The 13,562-nt window shown below is 34.8% G+C and overlaps 1 protein-coding gene across 14 annotated transcripts in view; it reads right to left on the bottom strand.

Moving 5' to 3' along the window:
* The window catches only part of EPB41L2 (erythrocyte membrane protein band 4.1 like 2), a 107,248-nt gene that overhangs the window by 30,202 nt on the left and 63,484 nt on the right, over positions 1-13,562 (bottom strand). For all 14 annotated transcript variants that reach the window (XR_009114300.1, XR_009114299.1, XM_058021425.1 and 11 more), the window contains exons 6-11: positions 12,071-12,113; positions 6,212-6,287; positions 4,528-4,746; positions 3,999-4,086; positions 2,610-2,762; positions 2,120-2,217 (exon numbers count right to left, since the gene is read on the bottom strand). Coding sequence is in view for 12 of the 14 variants with exons in the window: in XM_058021425.1 (XP_057877408.1) it covers positions 2,120-2,217; positions 2,610-2,762; positions 3,999-4,086; positions 4,528-4,746; positions 6,212-6,287; positions 12,071-12,113 (677 nt within the window). In the remaining 2 variants the exon portion in view is untranslated. The remainder of the gene's footprint in view (positions 1-2,119; positions 2,218-2,609; positions 2,763-3,998; positions 4,087-4,527; positions 4,747-6,211; positions 6,288-12,070; positions 12,114-13,562) is intronic.

Raw genomic sequence — 13,562 nt, 5'->3', positions numbered from 1 at the left:
GCATTTTTTACAGAGATTACTGCTCTTTGAAAATGCTACTGGAATCCTCTAAGTCTGAGCTGATAACAAGTGAATACAATGCCCTTTGGTAGTCATTTTCAATATAGTTCATTACAATTTTTAAAAATAACTTCATATACTAGTGAATTTCCTATACATTATAAGAAAACAGATCTCAATGTGATTATCTGAGATAAACTGAAACATTACATAAGACAGCACAAGGAATCTTACCATGTTATATAGGGCATGCTAAGAGATTTGGAAGCTATAAATATACATCTAAACTGTATACAATTTACTGTGGCATCATACACAAGCTTTACACATGCTCTGGATGAGCTACAGTCTCTTGGACTGCAGCAAATGCTTTCTGCTTTTTATCTTTGAAGGGAGACAGAGCTGGCTTTATTTTACTGTTTTTAAATCAGGATGAGAGGTTCTGAGGATTTTCTCCCTGATGACATCAGTGGAGTATATAGATTTACAGAACAGTTCAAGTATTTGTTACATAATTCTTGTTATAATGTCATTCCTGGTTAGGAAAAGCCACTTCTGATTGGAATAAAATCCAATTATTTTTATTATGTCAGTATTTCTGTAGTAAGGTTATTTCATAGCTATTAATGCTTCTGAAAGCTTTCAGACTTACAAATGGTAGTTGCCAGTTTAGGATTTTTTACTTTCGTAAGATTTGCTTTTTCCTTATTCAGATCTATTTTATTACTATAAAACTAGGAAATCAAAGCAAATCACTGCATGAGTTATTTGAAGAATATTAATAAACTTTTCACTGTGGACAGAACTGCATGCTATTTGTGGTAATAGACACCACCAGCCATAGCAGACTTCAAATTTTCAATAATAATTGAATGCTGGACTGTGTTAATAAATGAATTCTATCAACATGAAAAAAAAATCTCTGATCAAGATTTTTTAAAAAAGTGCTTCTAAATTAAGCATTTGGACTGATTTATGCTGAGATTTGGCAATCTCAGCATAAGTTCTATCTTTGCATTCACGAACATGCTACAATCAATGAAAATCTGAATACTGAAAACCATCCAATGAGACAGCTCCAATAATCATCTGCTTAGGCTTCCTGGTCCCCAAGTTCTCTGAAGTTCTGCCTAGCAATTATAGTCAGCAACAGGATTGCATCTACTTTAAGACACAACCAGTTTTTTTTAAAAAACAAACAGGCTGCTGAAGAAGAAAGCTTACCATTACACACCCTAGGTAATGTGCTTTGAAGAAAAAACTCAGATTCAATGCCTATCCAATTCATAGGAGATTCAGCCTAAATCTGTGACTCCCAGGCTGCAGGGGACATATGTACACACTCATGGAATGTGTGTTATAAAAATCAAACAATGTCAAAATCCTTTTCAGTGAAGGAAGTAGACACAGGAACAACTCCTGGCCTCTTGATAAGGTGCTCATTTACAAATAGATCATAGTTTCAATGACCAATTCAGAATTCTGTGTTCCTCAGTTGCTGGAGAAAAAAATGCATAGGATATTATGGATTATTACATAAACAAATAGTCTGTTTAATGTGATTTTGTTTTTTGAAGAATGACTGTGAACTCAACCTAGTTCATAAATAAGGAAATGTTCAGCTAGAAGCATTTACACTCAGCACAATGTTGAAATTAATTGAATGAAGATTACTGTCAAGCCCTAAGAGCTTCTGTGATGACGTATAAGGGCTTTTTAGATGTTCATTCTGAGAAGTCAGTCTCTCAGGAAATCTTAACACAAATCACAGAATGCATCAGATTGGAAGGGACCACTGTGGGTCATCTGGTCCAACCTCCCTGCTCAAGCAGGGTGATTCCAGAGCACATGGCAACAGGATTGAGGCCAGACAGTTCTTGCATATCTCCAGTGCTCCATGACTACTTGTTTAGTTCCATCCTCTTAGCACTCTGAAAGTTTTGATAAAGCAGTTAATTGTACCTGAGACTTTAGTAATTGGTAATTTGGGGTCAATTATTGTAAGGGCATCTTCTATCTAAGGGGCAAAGAAGGGGGAAATCTTTACTTTTCTCCATCCTTTAAAAGAAAGATATGAGTATACCTTGCAAAGTGGGGGAAGGAGAGAATTATCACTTACCTGAAGAAAGTATGGTGCTCCACACAAACCTTCCATAACCTTTTAGCAGCCCGATGGTTTGGCAGTTTGAACCCAATAGTGCTCTCAAACTGTTCCAGCTGGAAAGAATCCACAAATAAATTAATCCATTTCCTTAAGGTGGCTATTAATTAAGAGGTAGAGTTCAGGTAGTTCCATTACTCTATCAAGTTGTAATACTCCTGCCATAAGACTTCATAAGATTTTTTAAATTTATTTTTTTTTTTTAATATCAGAATTTCCAGCCTTTTAAAAGAATTATACTTAAATAAAATATATAAAGGTTTGCCTTTACTAATCAAGACAGGTGTTTAATACAATCATTAGAATCTGAAGAGGAAAAAACACTCACAAGTTCTGTTTAAATATATCATAAGATTATAAGGACAGCTGTGGAAAAAATGAGGATATTTTCTTGTTGCTGGACAGAAATGAACTCATAAAAGAAACAAGACTGAAAGGTGCTACTTACTTCTGCTGGCCTGACTTTGATGTAGAAATTACTTCGCTTGTAGGAAATCTTCAGAATTTTTGGCCAAGCGAAGCGGTTGATCCGGAGTCTGTCTTTGTAAATCAGCAGGCCATTAGCACAGACACCCAGCATGATATCCACACCTTCAGAATCCTACCAGGTATGAGACAATTTCATAACAATCACTTCAGTAGCATTCCAAACAAGTAATCATTGCTGACATACCTTGGGAATGTTGTAACTGGGACATGTTTCATATCCAAACCTGACTCTGACAATGAGATTCTAAAATCAGAAATAGCCAAGTACATAAATTTTATAGGTAAGAATTTGGACTCTAAGTAATGGTTTTGGCATTCATATGCTACAGTTCTGGGAAATTCTTCAATATTATGGTAATAGGGACTAAGTTAACAACTTAAAAGCAGGAAAGGTATAGCCAGTGTGATAGCAATAATTTCAATAAATATTAAAAGAAGAAAAATGAAAACCAGGCCTGTCCCACTTAAAGCAGTCAGTGGAAGTCTGAACAAGCTGGTGATCAAGATGATCTTTTACAGTAACGTATTATTCCAGCAAAGATAGAGGAGATAACGAACAGGTTTCTGAGCATTCTCTTTCACTAACAGCATTTGATGCAAGTTTTACAGGCCACAAAACTAATCACTTACTGATACACTACACCATACAGCAGAATCTCATGTCCTCTCCAACAACTGATCAACTACATCAAATGCCAACACAGTCATTACAGAGTTGCTTCACTGGCAGAACTAACAAAACTAAATTTAACCATGTTTCTCCAGTACTTAAAAGTCTTGGTTTTCTTTTTTAAATGCAAGACTGATATGCTTACAATACCTTAAATTTCCTAATGATTTGAGATTCTGGATTTATGAGATGGAGTGGGAGGAAGTGATTCGTTTGTCTTCTGAGGTTTTAACAAAAAAAAAAAAAATCCCACTTGAAATGAAAATGTGATGTGACCTACCCCTGGAAGGGGAAAAAGCACCAAAATCCCCCCCCCCCACGACCTCCCGCCATATTTTATTTTAACTCTCAAGGTACTATGAAAATAATTACATGTTCTTTTAGGCTTTACTACATGTCCTTGGCATAGAAAATATGACATTTTAAATGTCTTTATTTGCTCTTAGGAGTAAAATGTTATTTCCAAGCTGCATATATTTATGCACTAAATAAACTTATATATACATTCTACTGATGTTAGAGTTGTAAATTAAGTAATTATTATAACCAAGAGATAAAGGCCTACAGCCAATAATTAAGCATATGACTTTAAAGAAAATAAGCTATATATATAGTATTTTCTTTAATACTTAGCATGTCTATCCTAAAACAGAACCAAACAAACCCAATCCCTGATACCTTGGCATGATGTAAATCCACTCCATACATGGAAAGTCTCTTAGCATTTTCTAGGAACTGGGAATCCGCCTGTGCTGGAGTCAAGCCCCTAAAACCATTGAACAAGCTTTGAGTTTATTGGCAAAAAACTGAGTGTCAAAACTGAGTGGAATCCTGGAATTCAGACTGATAGAAAAACCTCAGTTTATAAGGCATCAAGAGTATTTTTGCTCTACAGGAGAAGTGTTCTTTCATAGCATATTATTTTACTTGAGTACAGATTTCCACCTTCATTCATTCAAACAGATGTATACTGCTTAAACAAATTAATATAAAAATACTTTGCAAAAGTTCTTTACCAAGACCTTAGTGCAACTACTATTTTCAAACTCAACTTTCTAAATACACCAAAGAGTTTTTAGTTACATAAGAAACTATTTCCAAAGTAACAATAAGTTCACCTCAGCAGATTTACGCATACTCTTAGGAGAATTGACACAAATGTGACAAAGCATGATGACTTCTTTTAAACCCACTGTACCTGACATACCTGTGTGTTTTGTGTAGCTCAGCCACTTTCTCTTCCATTTCTTGAGTCTGGTTGGGTGCAAACTGGAATTCACTGATATAATCACTGCTGTGCTCCCCTGGGTCATGATCACCCAGCTCAGCCTGCAGGGTATATGAACCAAGGAGGGCGTGAGTCACAAAAGAACATGGCAGTCGGCCAGATACAATATCCTGGCGAAGCTGTAGGCACAAGAAATACCTGCAAGACAAAGGAGAAAAAACCCAAGAGAAAGAAGAAGAAAGAAAGGGTTACCCATGGCAGATAATGAGATGATCAAGATCATGTAAGGTAAGTGTGTTTTAAAGTAGGCAAATGCATTAATGATGACCTTATATTATTTGAGCAGTTTGAGTATTATCACACAGAAAATTTCACTTGATTTTTAAGGGCCAATATTACTTTCATAAAAAATGTGAAAAGCAGGAAAAATTCTGATTTCCAATATAAATTAATAAAAAGCTACCTAGTTTTAAACAAAAGTTGACTTAGGAACTTGTTTAGTTCACATTGTAGCCTGTAGGTATCTATGGTTTAAAAATATAAGCTATGCATTTCTTTGGCATTTCCCTCCAACTTCTATATCCCTTGCAGTTCACAAGCTAATCATGTCATGTAATACAGAAAAGAAATCTAGTTTAGTACTGAAACCATAATTACCTTTCTTAAACCAAGTAGTATTACAATTCAATATTTCAGGTACTGTATACAGCATTCCACCAAATTTAACAAGTTAAACATCAACAGACATGGCTACCTTAGCAGAGATTTTTTTTTTTAATGTATGTTTAAAAAAAGTCTTACTAGTGAAACTTAGATTGAAGATAGAACCAAAAAATGTTTTTATGAGTTGAACACGCAATAGAAAAACCAACCAACTCATTGAAAATTTTCAAATGAAACACACACAAATTCTTGTAAATACACTCTGTACTCAACATCTTTTATGATGCTACAAATCCCTATCTGCAGCAACATTTTAGCTGCACTCTTGCATAGCTATCTTATTTTGTGCAGAAGGGTGATCCAATGCAACATGTAACACATATTCTGCCACAGCAGAGTCAGCTACTCCAAACAAAAGTATTTAGGTTTCCTGTAACTCATGAGAAAAATGAATCAGTTCCCTGCACTCTATCCCCAGTTATCAATGGCCAGTATCATAGCCTTGCAATGCTACTTTTAGGTGCTTAGTATCCACCATATTCCAAGTATTTTCTATCTAAAAACTTTGGAAGATAATTATTTTCAGCTTTTGTTATGTTTTATGGCTTTAATTAAAGCACATGGGTAAATCCACATTTTCATCCACCTAGTCTAGGTTATTACTGAAGTATCTTGGATCCCTTAAGCTTTGCTCAAGACCCGATTGCTCTCATTTGTTTCATAACAAAGCAGCAGTCTGACAACAAACCACTGGCTTCCTTCCCATACTATCACTCACATCTCACCTGCTGCCCAAATCATATCCCCACCTAACAATTCCTCTTGTTCAGGTTTTTTCCAGAAGTTTTCATTTCACCTTTTCAACCTTGTTCCAAAAAGCAGTTGATGTATGTAAGAATATCTATAGTGTACAGTAGCCAGAAACTAAAGAAGAAATTCTCTGCAGCTTTTAAATTAGACTAAGAGTAGTTTAAAGTTTAAAATTAGGACCTGTGCATACCTAGTGATGTCTTCAGTCAACTGTGACGGATCAGGGGGATAAAACTTCACATTAAACGTGAATATCCAAGGTAGACCTAAAGATGGGAAATATCTGATTGTTAATCTCAATCAAGTTCAAGTAAGCAAAGAAAAAACTTTATTGAAAAATGTTAGAAAGTCGAATAAATCCTAATTGCAGAAATCATGAAGGAAATTTTTTTCTGTTTTTTACTGTACATTATTAAGAAGCATAGATTATTTTCATTGGCAGGGAGAGACCCACAGATTAGCATGTTAAAATTATTTTAAAATGTTTTACAGTAAGTTACACAAATATCAGAAGACATTTTTAATTTGAAAAAGACCATAATATATTAACAATTCTAAGATATTATGTGTTCAAAGGCACTTGCATTGAATTTGTGTATATTTCCAACTCCTCCAAGGCTAACAGTCTCTTTCTGTTTAAACTCAGTTTGAGAGACTGTACAGTAACTGTGAACATGATATCAAAATGAGCTCTGTGTTGTTGTATATAACAAAGATAATAAATTATTCATTGAGAATGTGTGGAAGACAGAAATATTAGCCAATCCTACTTTAAAATTTGTTTCTGGTAAACACCACATTAAACAACTACAATAACAGCGATATTTAAATTTTCATATGTTAGAATTGTCAATAACATATGCCTTTTTTTAAGCAAAAGCATGCCTAAAGCTAGATTAATAATTTGAAAAAGCATAAAATGTTGCCCTTAGTCATAGCTCTGTTTTTAAATAAATCTTTAAGATTTGAAAGCTAAGTCACACATCAATAAATAAAATACATTTTCAGAATGTTAGTACTTTGGATAATAAATTATTTTAGAAATCTGTATTACATAGATAAATCATTCTTTGAAAAATGTGTCTTTCTACAGCAACAAAAAAATACCAAAATGCCACTATAAACACAATGCTAGACAAAAGTGCTGATGTTATTTAAGGCTACTTTCTTAAAAAAAAACAAAACTGTTTTGAAATTCCATATATATCAAAGGTGTCAGAATTTCTAATGTCTTCCAACATTTAAAAAATTATTTTGGTTTTTCATACGTGGCTATTCACTGAAGTACCTCCATTTTTGTTTAAGTGTGAACCTCATTCTACACCTGGCTGCTAAGCCACTATTTCTCTTTGAGAGCTCTGGGTTTTAGCGTATCTTAACATTCCCAGTCCTCAAGATTTTGTACAATTTTGTGTACAAAATAAGGCAGGACCCTTAAATGAGGTCTCATTTATTATTGCATTGCCTACTGCAATGCAGTGCAAAACAGAATTAAGACAAAAATACCTTGCAAAAAAAAGTCTAACAGTAATGAATACATCCAGCATAACAAACATAGTTAAAGATGGAACGTATTAACCTACTTCCATCATCTCACAGGGAATCAGCATAATTTAATGGAAAGATGCTGATACTGGGTAAACCAAAGTGATGAGTATGAGCAATAGGGCCAAAATGTCCATACAAAAAGCATTCAACGAGAGGTGTCATGTTAACAGAGCTGTGGAGAAATGGGTGAAGGATGTGTCTAAACCTTCAAGTTTTTCTTGGTCTAAAATTGCAGTTACACTAGTCAGATATGAATTCCTGTTTAACTATTGCTCTTTGTGGTCAGCATTTCTACAGCTAACTTTCAGCAAGCACTGCAGACAGGAGACTTAGGTGTGGTTTGAAGAAAAAAAAACATGAAAAAACTATATTCTTTATAAAAAAGTGCATAAATCCTCTGAGTGTGTGGGCTTTGTAAAAAAAAATCATATCTGTACTTACACTGATTAAATTGCTAATTTATTGAAGAAATATTGAAGTTGATTTTATACTATATTCTAGACAGCTGGTGAGCATGTATTTTACCTGATTGCTGAAAGCACATATATCCCCTAAATAAAGAGTAGCAAGTTTATTACAATGTGCACAGTCTATATTTCTACTTCACACTAAAGCAGACTTTTTATAGCTGCACAAACGAGGCATATAATCATAGTTGTCCTCATATAATAATGCACATTATTGCTGGCTCTTCATAGAGTTGGAAGCCAAGACAAAAACAAAACAACCCCAAAGCTGATTTAAAATTGTATTTAGCATTCTGTCCCTCATAAGGCTCTCTGTTTTGATTTTCAGTAGTATGGGCTACAGAAATGTCAAAAATTTTTCTAGCCAGCTTGTTACATCAAAAAATGCTTCTGTGGCAACTTTAGGCCCATTCTTAGAGTAAAGAATGCAATATAACCAACCAGCTAGCAGCATACAATTATCATGATTCATCCTATTTCAACTGGGAAAAATCAGTGAGGGTTTTTTTTTCCAGCAAAGGCTTTTTCTGGCTTTGACTCGTGATCTCTTGTATGTCAGCTTTTGCAAGAAAACCCTTCCCTTGGCATAGGTACTTAGTTCTCTTGAACAATAACAATCTACACTCTAGTGTAATCATCTTAGATGAAAATTAGCTACAAGTCTAACAGATATATAGCTAAATAACTATAAAATAGACTGATACAAAATAAAGTGAACCTGCATAAAGTGACCACCATGTTTTGATGCCTGAGCATACCCATACATTGTTTTAGTATTAAAATCAAACAGCCAGTGTTGTGCACCTAAAATGCAAACGCTCTTTCCTAATGAATTAAAACTTCTCTTAATTCCCCAGCCTATTCTGTTCTCAGAACATCTGAACTCTCTCCATTTCTTACAAGATATAGAATACAGAATATGTGATGTGGAAGTATTTTTTGCAGTAAAAGTACTAACCATACTGCAGTCTTGAAAAACATTTAACTGACATAATTTTACCTCTGGGTTAAACAGATAAATTCTCAAATTGAATTTTGTATAAGGGTGACCCAACTCACCCTATGTAATCTATGATTTGACCATTTCAAGGTCATTTGCTATTGCTTGTACCATCACAGTATTCTAGCTGTGATTCTCAGTTTTGCAAAAGCCCGAATCCACTTGAGATGTACCAATTTTCAAAAAGATAGTGACAGAAATGTAATTACCTACCTGTCCCTGAAAGAAGTAATTAGAGGTTTTAACACATGCCAGTGGATAGCCAAGTACATGAGTTAAAAAAAGTCAAGAATTCATTTTCCTGAAGAGATCAGGCTGGCTGAAAGCAAACAAGATTTTTGTCACCTTTGTAGCCCTGAGAACAGAGACAGTAATTTGTGGATCATGTTCATTAGCTGAAGTAACATCAGTAATTGCTGAGATCCAACATAATTGCCCAGCCAAAGGCCAACCTGTACAAGTAAGAGATCTCACGGAGGGGCTGAGGACTGTGACACAGGAAGAGACAGCCTGCAGATCATGACTTGGGGAAGACTGCAGGATTCTTATTTCATCTTTCCCAGTCACAGGTGGTACATACATCCCCAATGTGCAGAGTTTTGGTGTTGCTCACATTTAAGAGAGACAGAGATTGCTGTAAATATTATGTTGCAAACTAATGTGTTGAACTATATTTCTGAAAGTGTCACCTTTATGTGTTCAGGTCAATGTATTTATCCAAATACACTTATTTAGCATGCTAGTGCTTGAGTTTCTGCCATACAATAGAAAAAGAAATCACCAAATATTCAGAGTTGGAAGGGACCCACAAGGATCAGCAAGCCCAGCTCTTAACATAGAGGGGGCTGAACCCACAACCTTGGCTTGTTTTGTAACACCAGGCTCTATCCAACTGAGCTAGAATCAGGTTCAAGGGTTTTGTAATTTCCAAATTTCAAATGCACTAATAGGTTTTACAGGTATCTTAAATTTAATGAGTATTTTTGTACACAGGATTTCCATTCTTGATTAAAGACAAATATATTTAGAATTAAGCCTGAAAAGAAAGAAGTCCCATTACTTGATGCTTTTGTAGCTGGAGGATTAAATGTGCCTGCAGTAAGATTCCAATATCTGGAAATTTTAATAGACTAATGCTGAGGAACACAACTAACACTATACTAATTACTTGCACATAGGTGTAAGCAAGTATCATTTTAAAATCCTTACAATTATGTTCTTACTTCACTTTTTTTTTATTATGCCTATCAACTCTAAAATACTACAGACCAGAGGAAAAAAACCATCCCATCATGATTCCTCATTCAATAACATTCAATGGACTTCCTCTCCAGTACAAAATGTAGGTCTTCATGCTGTATGGAAAATCTAACCCCCTTAACATACATTTCTATAGTGCATACTATACAGTATTAAAAAGAACTTTGTCTAGTGCATCCAAAAAATTTTCAGGTCAGTTCTTACACTTCAAACTTGTAGACTAGATAGCATGCAAAGTGCTACAGAATACAAAAAGCTATCAACATTTGTATCAGCAAAGTTGATACAAAAAGTAGCAACATCCTCCACCTCTTGTTTTTTATTAAAACCAAACCAAACAGTCTTTACCCTGCATATTTGGACAACTAATAGATTTTCACTGAAGACCTGCAGAAGTTCAAATACCAGTAACTTTTCCTCAATTAAAGGTGTGGGTGCTACTTGCATATTAGTACATTCACAATTTTAATAGGTCTAGTTTGCTTACACAAGAGCATGTTGGATCAAAAAACAGTTTCCAAGGATGCTTCTATAACTTTTATTTCTATAATGAGAATATAAACCACACCTTCCTATTAAGGGATTTCATCAATCAGCAAAGATGTGAAGAAAAAGGAATTAATATCACTATGACTTCTGGAAAAAAAGTATTGCCTTAAAACTCCACTCCTATGTGGAGTTAATAGCAGTGAAGAAACTATCTGTTTGTCATTATAAATAACACATAGCTGTTCTTAATTACAAGTACAGTCAGTTTCTTAGCTTAAATTCTTGTGTTTAAGTCTAGGCTTGTAAGTATTATCATCATCCTCTTCTCCCCGCTTTCCTAGCAGGTATTACCAAAAGGTTTCCATTAAAAACAAGACAACAAAAACCTTAGTTTGGTCACAAATGAGTAAGGCAATGACAATACATTCAGTAAGGGCAGGGGCTATCTAGCATATTTTAGTGCCTCTAATTTTGTGATATGTAGGCTCAGGCAGAGTATCACCTAGATTTACTCTCCATACTTACTCCATATTTTCTCCCCAGCTAGTGAAGAGCTTTGACAGAGCTTTATGCAAACATAGTAAAATAAATTACTCATCAGGTACTGAGTACAGGAACTAGAAAGGCATTTCAAGCAGATTCAGTCTGAAAAGGGTTTTAGTGAGACATTCCAAGATTACACTCTCTATGCCATCTCCATTCTGAAAATGATGGACATTATCAAAAAAGTCAATGGTGGGCTGATCAGTATTGAAGAATATTCATTTTCTATAAAACATATTAATTCTCTTTTTGTAGATTCGTATTCTTCTGGTGATTCTTTAAAGTAAGGAAGTTCTATGACAACAATCATGACCTCTTTGCATGATCGCATTCTCCATCCAATAACCAGCTATCAGCACAAAGTTGAAAAACATCTATGGTTTCAGGATGCAAAAATATCAACTATTACTCACACAACAAAAGAAAATTTTGGGGCAATAATATATTTGATTAGTTTCCAATATAGTATAATGATTAATCATTATAATACAGAGATACAATAATAACTAAAATATAGTATAATCATTAACTTCTACAGCATAATTCTGAGCAGCTCCCTCTCCTCTACTAGGACATGGGATGGAAATAGAAGATTTGTTTCCTGGTTTAAGATGAATACATCACTATCAGATAGAAATTATTTTAAAGCTGTAAGCAATCAACATCCAGGCTACTAAATTTATGAAGAATATTTCTGTGAGGAAAAAAAGGGAGCATAACATCTGAATACAGAAGTACTTACTTCGAATTTGTCTCTTAATTTCCTTCGAAGAATCTAGCCAGTTCTGAAAAAAAAAATGAACAAGCAAACCACAGCCAGCATTTAAAATCCTCAATACCAAAAATATTTTGATATAATCAAATACATTCATTAGCTTTTACATTTCAGTTACTACTGATGTGTGCAAAGAGACTGTTTTGCAACAGTCCAAAATAATCCAAAAATTAACTTTTGGAAGTGAGACTAAGGAATCCGTAACATATATTCATTGGTAACTCAGACAATCCTGTTTACTGTTTTTACCCATACATTTTAATAAAACAGGTTAAGACACTAGGAACATAAACCTTTTCACTACAATTACTGAGACTTTCCTTCACTGAGTTTGAACCTTTACTTCCCATGGCCACACACACACACACAAGCACATTCAAGGAAGAAACATGCATAAAGCCAGCCTGGCAGCAGGTCTTGCAATGTTTCAAAGACAGACATGAAATGCAGGGAAGAGTTAGATACTGCCTTGTGAGGCCAAGGAAAATACCTGCTTTGTCATGGGCCACTGTGGGTACTTGCAGTTTTAAAGTCTGAGGGAATACCTCAGTGCCAGCACAAATGTTGCCAAAGGCTTATTTCTATCAATGTTTCTCACCTAACTCAGCAAAGCAGAGCATCCTGGGTATTATGTGACCCACCTTTTTCAGTCTATGGTAGGAAATAAATTCCAGATGCAACACTCTTTCCCAATACCATATCCTCCAGTCTCTATTAGGGACTTTTGCACCCAAAGTCCATCTTCTCTCAAGGGGACATAAAAATGCTAGTTTAGTTTTGCAGATCTGTGTGAATTAGGAGGATGTGGAACTCTGTTTCTGCAGTAGGGCAAATTTTTAACATAGATTACCCCTGCTGACCGAGAATGTGCCTCCTATGAATATGGACCAGCACACCAAGTTGTCTGTTGGAAATGAGCTTGGTCCAGGTAGATTTCATCACCAGTGCACCATATGTATATTAGATGAATATTATTTACAAATGAAAATCAAACCCCCATTTTTATACTTTATTACAATTGTAATGTTTTAAAAAAGACAGTAATTTCACATTAATTGCTTTGTCTGGGATCTCTACTTTTCCAAAGATATGATAATTTTTCCAGAGAAGGCAAAGTCCACAACAGTTTTACAAAGGAAGAGTTAGAAAGCCCTTCTACAAAAGTGGAGTTAGAAAGCACTTATACAAAATAATGGACACCATTTATAATGCTTAAGTCAGTCTTCTTGTTATAAGAACATTGACATGGAAAGGCCTTGGAAGACAACGTAAGTCAAATAATTTATAAACTGAGATGCACTTCAGCTACAGCTATCATCCTAGGTTTTCAGTTTTGGCAAGGAATCCATTCTGAAATTACCCACAGCCATATTCTTGCAACTATAATAACTAGAAGTATCTTAAATCCTTACATTTTAGACACAGCATCAACTAAATAAATAGAGAATATAGCATAGAA

Source organism: Melospiza georgiana, chromosome 3, assembly GCF_028018845.1.
Source record: "Melospiza georgiana isolate bMelGeo1 chromosome 3, bMelGeo1.pri, whole genome shotgun sequence".
Taxonomy (NCBI): Eukaryota; Metazoa; Chordata; class Aves; order Passeriformes; family Passerellidae; genus Melospiza; species Melospiza georgiana.
The sequence above is the reverse complement of the archived record's forward strand: the minus strand, read 5'-3'. Positions and strand labels throughout refer to the sequence as shown.